We start from the raw sequence: 18,153 nt of genomic DNA, 5'->3' as shown, positions 1-18,153 counted from the left end.
GACGGCGGCTCGGCGTGGCGGTTCTCGCCTTTCAAAGGCAGCAGTAGATTAGTGTAATGCAGAGCGGTGTGTGCATTAGGATGCTGTTTGTGTGGGCCGCTCCCTGTGCATATGCATTAATGTGCATTTATGAGCCATTTCGTGCTGACACATCTTGTGGAAGAAAAGCCGTTATAAAAGTTTCTCTCTCTCCAGAGAACTTTTTTCCGCAAAGTCTCCTTTTTGCAAGGTGGAATCGTTTATTGCCAAGTGGGAAAGAGCCGCCGTCGGGCTGATTATACTCATGATGCCCCGCAGAAGTTAGTGAGTTGCTGAACAGATTAAAATCACATAGGTTTTGCAGTTTTGAGTTTAATTAAACACAAAGTTCGGATGAAGAGGTTCAAAATGAGCACGCACACATCCTCGCTGCCGTCAGATTTAATATCTGCTCACTGGAGTGCTCGCTTTGCATGAATACTGGTTTCTCGCAGCTTAGAAAATTACTGGGTGGAATGGTGCATTCATGAGCAACTGGGAAACTTCTGATTTGGGAAAGTGCGCCTATTTCATGGACACAACGCTGTTTACTAAAAGAAATAACTTTATGAGTACCATTTCATCCATCCATCGGTAAGGCCTTTGCGTTTTTTAGCTGCTATACAAGTACTCCTAGGAAACAGGAATTTCCCACATGATAACTTTGCGACTTCCCCGCAGCAGGAATGCCCTCGACCCGGGGTGTCAATTTCACCTCCGATGGGCCGTACCAGTGAAATGGTGCCATAATAAACTTTAAATCTAAAGATTTTCTTTGTTGTTGTGCAAAGTGTACAAGAAGAAAAATTGCTATATTTTTTGCAAAAACCATAAAAATTATAAATCATAATCATAAAACACAAAAATCTCAACCTAAAGATCATTTTAATGACACTTTCTGGTGCAAAATACAGTGAAATGTCCAAAAATCATCTAAAGCTGTTGCATTTCGCATGTTTTTACAAACTCACCCTGACTGCACGACGTTGAGGCTAATGCTCGTTAGCGATATTTCATCGCACGTCACTGAAATCTCAGTTCGGGTCTCAATGTTGTTATGTCCACTACTCTTAAGAAATTCGTTTTTTGTTTTTTTTAAATCTGTGTTTTCTTTTAATTTTTTACAATTTGGTGTTTTGTTTGGCCAGATTCGAGCCTCCTGCGGACTGGTATTGGCCCACGGGCCTTATGTTTGACACCCCTGTTGAATATTTCTCAGAATACACTAAAAGCACCTCTAAATTGTAACGCTATCTGTTTCTCTGTGATTGGTGATGAAAAGGCTATTATTTCTTCGTGGGCGATCATAACTTGTGATCAATGTTTTTCAGTTTTCACCTTAGAGACAAAGACACTACCTGACGTTCTCTTTAATAATATTTTTCAAATGATTTATTTCCAATTCAGAAGCAGGATTTTCTCAACTGAAACTTTCTGAATGGAGCAAAAGTATTAAACTGAGACTAAAATCCTCTGCTGAGTATTTTTCATTTTATATCCTCTCTAACTTTATTCAAAACTCACTAAAGCACCTTTCATTTTTAATAAATGAGGTGCTGGAAGGCAAAGTCAGTTAATTTTGCGCAGCTTTATGTTTAGTCTGTCTAGTCGGCTAAGAAAAACTTTATTTGATGAAATAGATGTTATTTCTTTATGGCTGATCAGAATAATCCTCTGCAGTTGAAATGTTTCACCTTGTAGGTAAAGACGGTCTTTCTCTTTAATGTTGTTATTAATTCTCTCCAGACTTTGTGTCACTAATAATTAAATAATTTATCACACTAAGGGTGAAAGCAGGCTTCTTGTTTTGACACATTTATACAATTTTTAATTTATTAAAAGCTCACTTCTTTCCCCAACTCTTCAGGAGTTTATTGTTTATAATTATTATTATTATTCATGTTGGTCTTATAGCTCTGAACTAGGGGTGTCAATCCAGTCAAAACAAGAGGCACCAATCTGGCCGCCGAACCACCAAGCAAATGGTAAAGATTTTAAAGATAACATAAATTTTTTGTAAACACATTTGTTAAGAACAAAACTCAATACTGAGACCCGAGCTGAGATATCCGAGTTGTTTTTTTTAGACATTTCACTGGATTTTGCACCAGGAGGTTTCAGTATAACTGGCTTTATGTTGAGGTTGAAGTAATTTTCCATAGTAATTGTTAGGTTTTTTGGAAATATGGACATTTTCAACACGTATACGCTCGACACCAACAAAAAAAAACTTTAAAGATTAAATGTAAAGGTTATTATGGCACTACTTTACAGGTACAGCCCACTCGAGATGAAATTGGGCTCCTTGCAGCCCCTAAACTAAAATGTGTTTGACACTCCAGAGTTAGAGTATATTTCAAGACTGATGTTGTGTATTTATACCTACTACAGCTGCCATAGTTGAGATAGATGCAAGGCATTGTGGGTATTGTAGGGTGTGCGTGTGCATGTGCGTAAAGTCATTCTCCAGCAGACCGCAGCTCCTCAGTGTATATATGGTGAGTACATAAATAAAAGGTTAATCGGCTACTGGAGTCCGTATCCTTTTCATGTAGGGAGACAGAGTGAAGACATAGAAGCCGTTATTGCAAAACTGCTTAAAAAAAAAAAAAATAAAAATCAATAGGTTGATATGGCTGAAATGGCTAAAACAGTTCAAATGGATAATAATGCCAATATGGTAAAAAAAAAAGTCATCTTAATAATGTGAAACACGTAATATGTGATATTTTCAAAAAGCAACTCCACTAGTTTCATATATCAAATATGATGTCATGTCCAGAAATAGGGACAAACAAGGATGTTTAAGTTATTATGGGACGTGTGAAGCAAAGGTTTTCGGGTCTTGCGAAAATATTGACATTTTCATCCCATTTTCTGCACCACAACAACAAAAAACCTTTACATTTTAGATTTAAAGGTTTTTTTTTTGCACCTTCAAATCTAAATGTTTTTCAGCGCGACGCATGGGACGCTGCATGTTATGTTAAATATAGAATCAGTTTATACACACAGTGTCAAGATGTAAATACAGGCGATGACGGAGGAGGATGCGGCTGCAGTGCCACTGTACTTGTGGGTGGTGCGATAAATGCCATATGCTGGTCGAAAGCTTGATCAGATTCTCTCATCTTGCGCTATTAATTATGTGTCAAAGCACTGCTAATTAAACCAGAGGAGGAGCGCTCCTGCCATGTCCTTACCTTCAGGGTATTAGTTAGCACAGTACCCCGCTCTGCATTTCAATTAATCAATTAACAAGTCGGGGCCACAGGCAGCTTTTCAACAGATACTGGCGCCTGTTGAATAATTCAGCAGTTTTAATCAGCTTGTTCTATCTATCAACGCTGGAGAGTAAATCGAACATCGTGTCTGAAGCAAACGAGGAGGAGGAAAAAAAAAAAAAAAAGAGGTGAATCTGTTACTGTATTTGTCATCTTTGTTTCAGACACACGCTGTCACACATTTGTTAATGAAGTCATTATTTTTGTTTTTCTCAATTTTTCAGTCTAGCACCCTCAGCGGGGGAAGGCTGCCTTTCATTTATTTAGGTGAACCATTAACTCTGTACATCCATTTTTCAATAGCACAACATGTTAATAGATGAAAAAAAATAAATAAATGTGGAAACGTGTGACACTGTGACAAATTCGTCGACGGTCGAGGCGTTGAAATGTTCACTCACGACGGCGGATTCTCATAATTCAGTTCGTTTCGATGAATCACTGCCAGAAATGGATTTTGTAAATCCTTTGATTTATCAAAAGACTTTGAATGACTGATGAGGCGTCAAAGCTCAATTCAAGGAAACTATTTTAACCTTTGGATTGAATAACTGTGCAACTGGATGCTTTTGGATTGTGAATGATTCAACTGATACATTTGAAGACGTCTGTTTTAAGTAATCTATCCGTGTTTTATGCCGCTTCGTCCAACTGCTGCGACACGGTGTGGCTATAGATTATTTCAAATGAAAATGCATCCTTTTTGCGTTTCCTTTTCAGAAAAGTTTCACTTTAGCGCAGCAATATTTTTGAAAAACGGAGTGACGTTAAAATCAATGCCGTTCGCATGTCGGGCAACTAGTTGTTGCTGTTGTTTGTTTTATGTAATGAAACCACACACACATGCACGCAGAGAACAATACGCTATAAACATTGACAATGGGAGTACACAGAGATTTGTGTGGAAAGACGACAAAGTTGCTGTTAAGGTGGCTCACAAGTATAAGAACGTGGACCGGGAATCATGACATTGTTGTTCTTGTCCATCTCCTTGTGCATGTGCAGAGGAACTATTTATTGTGGTTGCACATGTGCAGTAACGGCATTTCAGAAACGTTTTTTTACCATACCATTTTAAAACAGTTGTTTTTTTCCCACGTTTCCACGGATACGGAGCGTTTTGGAAATGTTGCATTTTCCCACCATTTCCATGGAGACTGAATAGGAGCATTTCTGAAAAGTTTCACCTTGGCAGCCATTTTCAAAATGTTGTGTTTTCAGTGGCTCTGAGCACCAAAATGCAACCGCATTTTCCCGTTTGAACATGAAAATATCATCCAAACAGGGCGTTATTTCCGCCCACAAACATATTTTCTGTGTGCTTTCCCTCTGCGACAGCTGAAATGATTTGGGTCAACCTGAAAAGGTTTTCAGAGGTACTGTACGTGGACGGTTGTTCTTGCTCTTTGCACTCACCCATCGTATGTTTTTCTTTTATTTGACTCTCAATACAAACCTGAATCTGAAATCAAGAAATCTGCAACAACCCTTGATATCGTCCCTCCGCCCAGGGTCAGCCTCTTCTGGTCAGGCGGAAGGTAGGAAGTCGCGCGGATTAGTAAAATGAGCATTGACATTTTCTGCTCGAGGATGATTGTTAGTGCTCTGGAGCCAAAAACAACCATCGCCAGAGCCTCATTATCCTGCTCACTGCGACGCGCTGTGCATGGCTAAGTGAGTCGGCTCCTCTCGCTCTGAAAAGCATTGAACTCTGGGTTTGAGGGGCTTATAGAGCTCTGAAGTGCAGGACCTTCTGTTCACCACTGTTTGCTGAGGTGATGGATGGCGCTCATCGGTATTCAGGGTCGCCGACTCTGTCATGGACTTAGTGGGCACTTTGTTATTCAGTGAAATAGTAGAAAAAAAAAAAAGTGGACAATGCAGGTGAATGAGCCATGGTCTCCCTCCCTGTCTCTTCACAGCCAAGTATTAGTGTGCCTGTCATGTCAGTGGTGATTAATTGTTCTTGACTGTGCCAAGGCCCCGGCACTCATGAGATTTTTCTAATCTTTTGAGACTTTTTAGCGCTGTCAGAATCACAGTTTATTCACCCCGAATGATAAAACTGACACGGTGGATAGACGGATGGGCTTCAGGAGTGAGGGCCCACTCTTCTACTCCTCTTAAATCCTCCCGAGGTACCAGAAACGATGAAACTCCCCATTGAATGGGAGGATATTTGATTGAGATGAAAAGTATTATCCCATCACTCATGTCCACATAATGGCTCCCCGTTCTTTTTAGAAGAGTTCTGCATTAGACGGGGACTTTCTTCCTCCTTTATTTTTGTCACCCCCAGGCAGCGCAAGCGTGCCTTTCAGCACTATTAGATCATTATTAGATCAGTGAATTGCCTTGTTGTAACCACTGTATTTCCTTGGACTCTTCCCATATTGGGTCACACATGCTGGATCACTTCTCCAACATACTCAGGGTGTAATGTCCTGCGAAGGACGGTAATGATACGTGGGCCGGAGGTTTCTGTGCAGCATTATTGTGTCTCCAGCAAGGAGACAAAGCAGTTTTCAAGTGAAAATGCAAAACCTTTGTCACCTTTTGGGTGTCTGTTTCCGTGACAGCTTTGCTCAGAGTCACTGAAAACAAGATTTGGAAAAATTCTCAGATTCCATTTACATGTAGATGGGGGAAAGCACAACGCTGCTACTGCACATGTGCAGCCATATTGAATAGTCTTTCTGCACATGTGCCAGTAGATGGACAATAACAACAGTGTTTGGAGTCTGGGGCCCTGGACACACGAGCCACAAAGGTCTTTTTTCTCCCCGTCATTCTCAATAAAATGTTCCCGTCCGCCCGGTCAACATCTGTGTCCACGCGACACCATGAAAACTACAGAACATGATGCTGTACATGTGCCAGGCCTATAGGGGGCACGCTGCAACAGAAATACATCAAAAACGGCGAAGCCGACACGGAGCATGAAAAAAGTGAGGACCCGACAAACATCCTCAGTAAAACAAATACCATCTGTAGCTTCTGCAGCTCGAGTGGCGGCGCGATGACATCATCGTTTTCATTTACAATGTCAATGCCGAGGCGGCGTTTTTAAATTTCTCCACTCGAGAAAATGTTTTCAAAAACATGTGGGTGATCCGACAAAAAGGATACAGTTACATAAGACAGCGTTGTCGTGTGTAAAAAGTGAAAGTCACGTAATTATTGATACATAAAGAGCATAAAGTCTAGAATTCTGTCAAATTTCAATAGTGTACATTTTGCGTTGTCAACTTAAGTTAAAAGCTTTTCCTTTTCTATTAAATTTTTTTTTGGTGGGGATTCATTTAGAAATAATACATTCATAAACATCAGCGCGTTCAACATTTGACAAATTTTGAAGTAATTGCTTTTTCCAGAATCTTTTCATTAATTCTACAAGGTTGACAAAAATCAACTTGAACACACACACACACACAGTGAAAGGGGAGGCAGGGGGGGGTCTATTTATGAAAGAGAGGAGGTTGTCTTTTTGTCCAAATACGGAGTGAGTATAAGTATTTGTAAGATTAATAAACATGTTTAAACAAGGTGGGTATAGCCTTGCACCCTTTCTTATTATGTTCTTATGAAGCTGCAATCTAAAAAATAAGAAAATAAAAAATGTGTCTGCACCACATGGCAGTGTAAATAAAACATGAAAATATAAAATAGTAATGAAGCTCGGTGAAAATACATTTTGTCAAGTTGAAATACACTCATTCTTTGCCAGGGGTGTCAAATATAAGGCCCGTGGACCAAAACCAAGAGGCTCCAATCCGGCCAAACCACCAAGCAAATGGTAAACATTCCAAAGAATCTATTGACTTTTTAAAACAAAGTAGGACATAATATAACACTAAGACCCATGCTGAGATATCACTGATGCTGCTATGAAAGAAAGCTATCAAATACAATAGTTATAGATCAAGTTTCTTTTGGACATTTCATTATATTGCACCAAAAAGTATCAGTAAAACGGTCTTTTGTTGAAACTGCAGCAGTGTCGATGTTCACTGGCAGCAGAGGTGTTCGGCATTTAGCTCGGTTTTCCTCTGAGCTGTCTGTGTTTGTGCTCCACTGGTCACGCTTGTCAGAGATGTTGGCTCTTAAATGTTAAAGCTCTGCAGAGGAAACCAGTGTTTCTGGGTTTGTTTTCTTTTAGAGCGCCACCACCACCACCACTCTCTTTCTGTTTCTCTCCCTTCAATGAGTTTTCCCTTAAGCAAGGCTGTGCTCTCACCACACATTATCTCCTCGACGGGGGTTACAGCACTCGGCATTTTGAGAGACGTCCCTCTCATTTCACCTCTTCAGACTACTGCGATTCACCTGCTTTTCACACCGAGCGCTCATCCCACCACCCGCAGCAACATGTGTCTGTCAGGGCGAGGTCTGCATGGAGGAAGACTATCGGGAGCTTTAGACGGCTAAAGAACCCAAGGCCCTATGTTGAATGAGTAGTTAAATGATATTTTATACATTTATATTAAATAGAAAGAAAAAAAGTGAACCTTCAAACTACTTATTCTTTCTTTTTTTTTTGCTAACTTGCATGAAATGTGGCCATAATGTTCGATATTAATGTTCAGCGCAACAGGATGCTTAAGTGGTGAAGGCTAGTACACATTGTCCTTCGCCGGCTATATTATTGTCAATTAGTACCAAACAGTTTCACTTTCAGGGAATAAATTTGGTATAACAAACCAGTAATAGACTCTAGAAATGTATGCAGTACGGAACCTGTAATGGCCCCATGAAGTGCTCATCTAGGTTGAATATTATCAGCAAAAACTCATAACAGCGTCCTGCTATGATATGATCGCAGTCTCGTTTATGAAAACAAGATGTGTGTTTTTCCGGTGATGGACTGTCCAGGGTTGTCACAACCAATAATGTAATAATGGCCACTAACATCCTAATTGCTATTAATATAATAATTTGGGCCGTTTTGAACATAATAACCTCCCAAGGAATTTAATAAAATAGTATTTTATAGGCATTATTGAAAGAGATTGTGGCATAGGACTTCAATGAATCAGTATGATGGATATGCCATCAATTAAAGCTGTTTTTGATAAGCAAGCTGCACAAAACCTTCAAAAAAAGCTTTAATTTCCAAGGATTTTTTTCTATTCATGCGTTTTTAAATATTAAGAGCAGGGTTTTTGTTTATAGTTGTCAGTGTAATACCGTATTAGATCAGGGTTGTCAAACATAAGGTCCGAGGCCGAAAACAGACCTACAAGAGGTATCCGGTGATAGCAAACTGGCCTGAGTCTCAAAGCCATGCTGTCAGGGTGAGTTTGTGAAACAAGTTTTTTGGGACATTTCAGTGTTTTTTTGCACCAGAAGATTTCATTAAAATTGGCTTTATGTTGAAATTGTAGTAAATTTCTAAAGTAACTGTTCGGCTTTGTGAAAATATCAACATTTTCATCACGTGTACTCTGTGCCACAACAAAGAAAAACTTTAAATTTAATGGTCATTATGCAACTATCTTATAAGTCAAGAAGGAATTGGGCTGTTATGTGGCCCTTGAACTAAAATGTGTCCGACACTTTTGCTTCAGATTATTGACAAAATGGTATGTAAATAATGGCTCAAATATGTCTTGGAAAAGTTATAAGAATATTGGCTTTTTCAAATTTAAAATGGACACAATAATTACATAATTTTCACATACTATTAGCCTTATTCAACCATCGCCATCCAGGATGAGGTGTAATCCCCCTCAAGCTAAACCAAAGACTTTAGAAAGACTCACGAATACCAGCATATAGCACAGATCTTCAGAATGGATTAGATCAAATAACTGTAAAAGATGTGGATTTTCCTTGCCAAAATTATAATCATGTAGATTCCAATAGAAGAAAGAAGAATCCTAAACCAATTATCGACCCACAATAATATTGTGTGGATGTAGAATTGATATATAACATGTGTTTGTGGTGTTGTCAACTGACAAGTTTTAGTGTCGATGTCCTTTCTGTTTATGACAGAAAAGGTGGTTATAAAGCGCCAGCAGAGTAACCGGCCAAGTGGCTCCAGGCTTCAGTTGGACTCTCATAACTGCTACAAGCAGATCCAGGTTGATTTGGCAGAAGGAATTGTTTGTTAAGTTTTCCATAACCAAAGCCAACCAAATGCACCGAATCCCACAGAGAAAATTTGACTTCGGCTAGAAGACAGTTGGTTTGCCATGTTGTCCTTCGTTTCATCCCTCTCGTATTCAAGCTCGGTTCATGGGGGCTGGAGAACGTCCTATCCTGCACGAGCCAAAAGGCAGTATGGACCTTGAATAGGCTGTTCATCGCTCTTGAATACCACTGTGGCAATCTCACACACGCAATCACACATTCCCAACTATGGCCAGTTTAGTCTCCAACTGAACAATCATGTCTTTGGATTGTGAGAGTGAGCCAGAGTAAAAATCTCAAACTCCCATCAATGACAAACTTTAGGCAGAAATGCACAACTGGCCAGAGGGTACAAACAACGAACCTTCTTGTAGTCACAATAATTATATCCCATTATATAACTGACTTTTCTTTGATATGATGAAAAGATGCAATGCCATGAAAGACACCAAGCACACTTCATCTTTTGACATAGTAATCCAGGGTTAATGGCGGCGGAAGATAATCCCAAGTATGGCAACGGTCAAAGACACATGTCTTTCTCCTGGGAAATACCATATCATGTTGGGCAAACACTACATATAGCTGTCAAGGTGATGAATTTGGGATTACAGAGTAAAAAAGACTATTACATTGAACTACTTTCACCTCCAGGAAGTAACCAGAGGATATAGCCAGGACTCTGGGGACTTGTTCTCCACAGCAGAAAATTCAAGAAGAAGCGAAAACAAAGTGAGGCTTCAGAGTCGGACCACTGGCACGGCGAAAGAAACCGTCACTCAAGCCACCACTCCCAAGCATTTTCCTCTCCAATACCAGATCAATAACAAATCCAACTGATAAACTGAGGTTACAAACTGCAGCGTTGAAATGTTTGCATGACTGTGGCATCATGTTAATCACTTGGCTGCAGTCACACATACCAGACTCGGCTATCATGATAAATGCGGTAAAAGCAGATTAGGGAGGTTATGCATATACATCATTCACATGCACTCATTGTGCGGTTAATCCTTGCATACTCCCACCTCAAGGAGGAAAAGCTCTCGTAGTCACAGACTGTAAAAACATGGCCAGAAGGGGCAGATTGTAGTGTAAAGAGCAGGGCCGGACAAAAGGCAGCTTGAACTCGCTCTCAAGTCCAGAGTGTTTCAGCAGCCAGAGTTGACTTGAGCACACAAGATGCTCAAGTCCCTCACCAATTACAGGTCCAGCGACATCATGGTCACCGAGGGTGATGAGGCACTTGCCGAATCACTTCTTCACACGCTTGAAGGTGATTGGACCAGAGGATGCCACAGCTTGATCAACAAGCGCCAACTGTATGCGGCAGAAACAGGAGAGTCTTCTTCTATTTTATTTTTGTTGTTATTCAGTCACCATTGACCTGATTGTTAAAAGATTTATAAACATCTCATATTTACACTTTTGCAATGAGTGTTGGCATTTTATTTATTTATTAATTTTTTGTATAAGGCTGGACTAACTACTCTGAACTGCCAATAAATATGAATGTCTGTTTGCTTAGCGATGGACTGGTGACATGTCCTGGATATACTTGCCTTCTCCCATAGTGAGCTGCGATCTAGACACGGTATAAAAGATGGACGTATGGCTGGATTGTCTAATTACTCACTATGTAGAGAATTATGGACAGGTGAAGGTAGATATTTGCCCTTAAACATAAAATGGCTTCTGTGTATAAGTAAGATTGTAATAAGACATTATTTCTTTTCGTGTTCAGGTGTTCCTCTTACCCTAAAGATTGATCCTCTTGGTGGCTCAATCTTAACAGCAATATGTTTATTTCTTATCGCATGTAAGAGTGACAAATTGCATGTGCTTTGACATGATTTTTTTATTTTTTTTTCCTGTCTCATGCACTTCTACTGGAGCGTATACATTTGACTCGCATTTTTAATTGTATGCAATCTTTTCATATACGTATTCCCGAGCATATTTCTAACACTTCAAGTCTATTTCCCTCCATGTGTGACTGCAGGGTTTGTGTGTTGCTCACACGTCGACTGCATCTTATGTAAACACCCACAGGAGGTTGACACATGCTGTTGCGCTCCGCAGATGTGTTGCTTGGATTTTCTCATTCAGATGCGGTGTAACAGTTTTTTGAAAGGCACTGACAAATTTAATCAACGTGCAGAAACTGGCAACCGCTTGGAAAATATTTATGTGTGTCGGGAGTCGCACGGCATTGCAACTCGTCAATGTTTGTGGAGATGGTAACACATTAGTTAATGTGATGTCACTTGGAAGATTGGGCTGCACGGCGGTGGCAGAAAGGACATCTTCAGTTTGAGCTTTGGCAGCCTTTCGCTGTGGAGTTTGTTCTCCTTGTGCATTTGTGGATTTTCTCGAGGTATTTGGGTTTCCTCCAACATTTAATGATAATGTAAAATTGTTCCAAGATTTAAATGTGGCTGCTGCACTGCTGACCTGTTTATGGTGTTCTCTGCCTTAACTCATCATCAACTGGGATTAGCTCCAGATTACGGTCACCCTATTGGAGTGCAGGGGATGGATGGATGGATGGATGGTTAAGTAGTTGGATGGTTTGAAGGACGGATGGTTGGATGATGGTTCGGTGGATGTTAAACATCCGTCGATCCATTTAACCATCTGTTTGTTAGATGGACGGTTCAATGGATGGTTAGATGGACTAGTAGTATTAAAGGAATGGGATTTTTACAGTCCCGACTGCTCAACCAGTTTTTTGTTTGTTTTTCAAATTCCTGCAAATGTTTAAGTACAAAATGGTACATGTTGACTTTGCTGTTGTGGAATCATTTGTTTATGTAAATGGAAATGTATGTTTCATTAACAAGCAAAACCATCACTGTCTGGGGGATATTGAGAGGTGGATGAAGACCTGGTGTAGGTCAGGCGAAGCATGCTCGTGTTGACAGAGTAATCGAAGGTAAAGCTTTGTTGTGGTCGGACATTGGACGTCAGCGTGAATCGTGGTAATTGGCTCTTGTCTCAGTTGTGGAGAACAACATCTATTAATGGAGAGACTTCATAAATATTCATAGTTTTCCTCTCAAGGTAATCTGCATTTTCTTTCTGAAGTGGGCTGTATGAATGTCTATATATTTGTGTGAGACACAGTTAGTCCGTACAAACTACTAACCCGTTGAATAATACAAACTGCGATTTTCTCTGTCTTGTGGTTTAATGTATTATTTCTAATATTATTCCACTTGTTACATGCATGTTTAAATAAAAAATAAAAAATTCATATATAACTACTTTATGCTCCCTCAAATGTTTAAATGTGACACAATATGCATATAGTAAACACTTTGTAATGAGAATCAGGGCTCCATTATGGCTATACTGGGTTTTATGGCAGCGAATGAGCCATAAACCCAATGTGTGAAACATGTCGAGGTTTCCACTGACAACACTGATTCATCTCCGCCAGTATTCAGCCTGAAATGAGTCATTTAGGACCGCATTCATTTACCCATTCAGGCAGAACTACACCGTTCACTCATCCAACTGGACATCATTACGATGTTCATTCATCCACCATGGTTCCATTACAGCTGGAAAAGCCCAGTTTCCACCTGGGAATTTTAAACCAGCTTCTGAAATGATTGCGCTCCCCTCTGCCACTCATGTCGTAACACTTTGGTGTGTGTTGTGACTTGAGCCTCTCATTACTCAGATGATGGCAGCTTCAGTTTAGTGACTGTTTGCCTCTGGGCGCCGCTCGAAATCAACCCACTGGTCAAATTCATGTGAAATGTTAGATAGACGAAGAGAGTTACACCGGGATGGGAATTGAAACGGTTTTTCCGATTTCAATTTCATTTTCGATTCTGCTTAACAATTTGGCTCTTTATCAATTCTCTCATTGATTCTCATTTGGAAATGAAACCTGCAGTAGGAACTGCAGAGGACCTGCTAACGTTGCCGCTGCTGCTCAGTTGAGATTCAATCCGGAGCCGTTCTCAACAAGAACCGGTTTCGATTCCCATCCCTACTACTACTCAACACCTCAAGGTGTCACACTGTCCTGCCATTGCTATTTGCTTGGAATTTCAAGCCATTACTCGCTTGATCCACGCCTGTAAACTTCCAGGAGGCTTTGTGTTTATCGTCAACCATTATGAGCTTTTAATCGAGTCTGGTTGTAGCTTCACTCAGCCTTTCAAACAAACTATTCTCTTTGGTCTTGACTACATGCATGCAAGTGTAATTGATTTATTGTTGAGATCATATCATCTGTTGTGATAATGGCACTCATTTATCTTGTCAGCTTTGGGCCATTTCGAGTTGACCTACAACTTCACACACCACAACAATACTCATTAGTGAACTGGCAACACAATGAAATATAAACTGAACTCCGCTATTTTTTATATTTTTTTTACAGTTTGTGGTTCGACAGCTTCTTCTTCCTGCTTATCTTTCCAAGTGTCGTTCTGAGTCTCGTCCCGTTCGGTTTACTAGGTGTCACGTCCATGTAGTAACTCTCACTCTTTGATCCTGAAGGAGGTGATCATTTGGAAATAGGACTCGGCATCACTTGGGCAAACAAGTTGTCTGCATTTTCCACTCCGGCTAAGAGATTGAGGATAATCCATCTCCTGCTGAGGGGGGTCGTGTGATATTGTCAGTGTGGTTTGTTCTGCAGATCTCTCCTCTTTGAGCCACTCCAGTGTGGTTTCATTCCCGTTCAAGAGTTTGCACACCGGAATTCAGACTCTAAGATTTCATTGAGAGGAACTGGAGTAGACTATTTCCATTTAACAGTAAAATTAAAACTGACAACGCGTCACTACGCCTGGCTCTCTGTGGCATTTTTGAAGGCTACAAAAACAGGACACTAGTTTTCAGCTCTATTCATTTTTTTTCTGAAGGAAAAAACCTTGAGAGCTTTGCGCTAATATGATATTTTAGTTTGTTTAATCAGTAAAATATGTGGAGATGCAAAACCGAAAGGTTTGAACTATGAATGAAAAAAATGTGATTGCAGATTAAACTAAACCTCGGTTTCTTTCGTCCTGTGTAGCTCATTTGATTTCTACTCCAGAACATTGTGAAATTGTTAGAATACCAAGAATTGATGTCAAAATGTCAGTGAGACAAAAAAAAGTTGAATCAATAATATGAAAAATATACACGAGACTGTCCACACGGTAGAAAGGCGTAGAATTAAATATTTGATGCTGTAAAGTGAGCTTCTAAGGCAGATTTGAAAAACCAAAACAAGACTATTTTATCTGGGACGTCAGATTTTAGCTTGAACCTCACAGTCCTGAGTCAGAGGCTTTCGGGCTGCGGTCGGGGCTTGTATGGGATTAACAATGTCAGTAAGTGAACAGAGCTGCAGCTGAGTCACAGGTTCAGCTCAAGGCAACTCCTTTCTTTGATGTTGGAGTGTTTCAACGGCGATAAATGAGAAAATAAAGACACACCTGAGGCCACAGCTGACGAAAAGGAATAAAAGATTATGTCAGTTGTGAAGATCCCAGAAAGACGCATGAAGAAGCAGAACCAATATAAATACTGGCTACAGTGACGGTCGTGTCTGTACTATCATTTGGTTGTCCGTACGGTTTACCCAAAAAAACTGTTTGATTTCCTCAATGAACTCTGAGGCCTTGTTCATACGACAACGAAACTCCGAGACACTGACGACACAACTTTGAGAAAATGGCTCCCGAGGTGGAGCTTTTTGAAAATGCTTCACCTCTGTGTAAACGGGGGATAAATGTAACTTTTTCAAAATGATCCGCCGGTGGATTTGAAATCGAGCTCAAAGCTCTAACCTTGCACACGTATCTTATGCCGTTTTTGCTTCACAGATGCGTGCGACAGCCCGCTGGTATCCAATCTGATGCCGTCGTCCTTCAGGAGCTCTTCCGAGCTGTCCAGCAGCCACGCACCGGGCTTCGCCAAACTCAACAGGAGAGACGGTAAGGAAACGTTTCTGTGAAGCATTGTTCAGTACTTTGATAATGTACGTGTGTACGAATGGTCCTGCAGCACAATAAGTAAGCTGAGCAGGCGACGTTATTTGGCATTTATGTTTTCTAATGCACAACTTATGGTAAATTGATGGAAATACGTGCATATTTGAAATAAATTCGGCTTTTGATGAGACACAGTGTCGTGGCAACTGTTACAGCTCGTAAATTTAAAGACTTTCAGGCCCCATTTCAAGTGAAAACCCAAACTTTTCATTGCGTTTTACGGGTCCACTTACACAATAAACGGTGCTCGGAGACACTGAAAATGCTACTTTTGGGAAATGGCTCCCAATTCGGAACTTTTGAAAACACTCTGACTCCATCGTCGTGGAAACGGGAGAAAACGACACGTCATGTAAACACTGCTACTGCACATGTGCGCCGCGGCCACAGTAACTTGCGCTTTTGTACATGCATGAGTACATGGACCATAACAAAAAACGGCGGCCTCCAGAGTGTCTTGACTCCCAGTCCAGATTCTCCCACGACGTGGTAGTTTTATTGTTGACAGTCGCTGTAATAACTATCTAACTTGCTCTTCTGTCCACACGAATGTCCGTGCGCTGCCATTGTTAAGGTTTATAACGAATTGTTCTCTGGACTCGTGTGTGGTTTTATTGCAAAAACAAACAACAGCACCCACTAGTGGCCCTAAATGAAAACTGACATCATTTTCACAGTTTCTTCTGTTTCCACATAAACGGACATCATTCTCAAAACCTTGTAATCTTGAAACGTTGTGTAAATGGGAATTTAAAGAATTAATCTGGCTTGAGGAGGATGTACATCATCTGTTGACTCAGTTCGTGTGCTGATCCTAATTAAAGAATTTTCCACTGCAACAGAGCAACTCTGTAATGAAAACTCTTACCTCCATGAGGAATCGACTTCTACCAACACCGACGTTTTAATAAATTCAACCAGACAAATCGTTAAATTTAAGATGGATCACAATGATTTTTGAAAGACAAGACAAAGCGAAAGTGAAAAATGACCGATAGCTGCCTCGTCTTCCTTCTCTATAGGTGCCTTTTCACTGAGGGCTTACACCGGTAGGATGAATATAAATGGTGTTTGCTCGTCCAGCATGATAACCCAGAAGGAAATCCTTTGCTGGATGCTGATGTGAAGCTTTGACAAAACGAAGATTGTTTTTTTTCTTTTTTTCTTTCTTTGCAAAGCTTTCCACAGGGAATGGACTTCACTGCTTTATCCCGACATCAAAGCCCAGACTCAGCCAGGAGGGTGAGGTGGGCTTAATCTGGATCTGAATGATTCTCGCCACCTGGGAAACTGAAGGAAGCCGAGCACGACAGAATCTGGCAGCGGCTGAGCCCGACGCTAAACGCTGCCAGTCTGCTCGCTTTTGTTTGCTTACACATGAAAGAAAACATGGACGTTAAAAGGAATTTCATTTCAAGGTGTTTAATACATGTCATCCTTTTCAAACGTGACATGTACACATTTACCTGAATGGTAAAGATAAATACTGATGACTGAATCTATTTACCTGCTTTCAGGCTGGATTTCGATTTCTGTCTTATATTTAGCTTTTCAAAACAAGAGAAATACTCGTAGTTGCTTTTTTTTTTTTTTTTTTCCTGCTTTACATTATGTAAAACTGCTGGATCTGACAAAGGCCTTGACACGGCTGCAGGCCAGGGATCTACACTCATTACTCAAGTGGCAGACGAAGTCTCGGACAATTTATTCCAACGGGGGCTGGAGACGGGTGGGATTGTTACGCTTCTTCCTCCAGCATGCTTTAGTTCCTCCTGGAAATAATGATAAGAAATGAATAAGTGAAGCCTAAGATGAGCATTGACTTCATTTAAAACCACATTTTTACAACTGGATGTGGTGTAAATAAAGAGACCAATTAAAATTATGACTTGACTTTCAGTGAACAACCATAACTATAACAGGCATGATGGTTGCAGGTCTATATGTAAAGAATGTATATTCACTCGCCTGAACACGAGGTACAACTTGCAAGTACTGGATGAGGCATTTTCACCTTCAAATCGTTCACGCTATGGATTCCAGAAGTATAAACAATCATCTGAATTTCTTTTGTCTGAGACGACATCGTAGGACCATGCGTATGTTGCAGGAATGTCAGCTGCACATTCGTGAGGCAAATCTCACTTCCCTCCATATTTTAAAAGTGTTTCCACCACATTTACTGGTGATTTTGTGAACTCATCATCATCCTCATCATCATCAAGAACCCAGCTTGAGATCATATGAGTTCTGTGACATGGTGCCATCACCATATAAGCGTGATCGTATAGGCCGTGGAGTTTAAATGACACTCAGCTGATGGTAAAGGAGCCCAGCGTGTGTGAAGGTAATAGTCCGGACACTATTACTCCGGCAGCAGCAGCCTGAATCGTTACGAACCGGCAGCATGTTGTTTACACCAAATTTTTGACCTTACCATCCAAATGTCACACCAGAAATTGAGGCTCATTAAAGCAGGCAGCATCTTTTCGATCTCCTATTCTCCAATTATGGCAAAACCGTGTGAATTGCAGCCTCACTTTTCTGATATTAGCTCACACACATCACCACTATACTGAAGATTTTCTCCACAGTCTGACCATAAATATTTGAAGCGGGTTAATAAGAGTCTTTTCAAGCGGGAAAACACCCTGATTAGAGGTGGAATTTGAATGACTGGTCATTGTACTATTGATAGCGTCATAAATGGGATT

General features: G+C 40.5%; 1 protein-coding gene across 1 annotated transcript in view; it reads left to right on the top strand.

Moving 5' to 3' along the window:
- The window catches only part of cntnap3 (contactin associated protein family member 3), a 121,479-nt gene that overhangs the window by 27,038 nt on the left and 76,288 nt on the right, over window positions 1-18,153 (top strand). Inside the window, exon 2 of the mRNA XM_080476776.1 lies at window positions 15,272-15,382. Coding sequence (XP_080332902.1) covers window positions 15,272-15,382 — 111 coding nt within the window. The remainder of the gene's footprint in view (window positions 1-15,271; window positions 15,383-18,153) is intronic.

This window comes from Lipophrys pholis, assembly GCF_963383615.2.
Source record: "Lipophrys pholis genome assembly, chromosome: 1".
Classification (NCBI taxonomy): domain Eukaryota; kingdom Metazoa; phylum Chordata; class Actinopteri; order Blenniiformes; family Blenniidae; genus Lipophrys; species Lipophrys pholis.
Note: the sequence above shows the minus strand (reverse complement) of the source record. Positions and strands in the feature narration are given on the sequence as shown.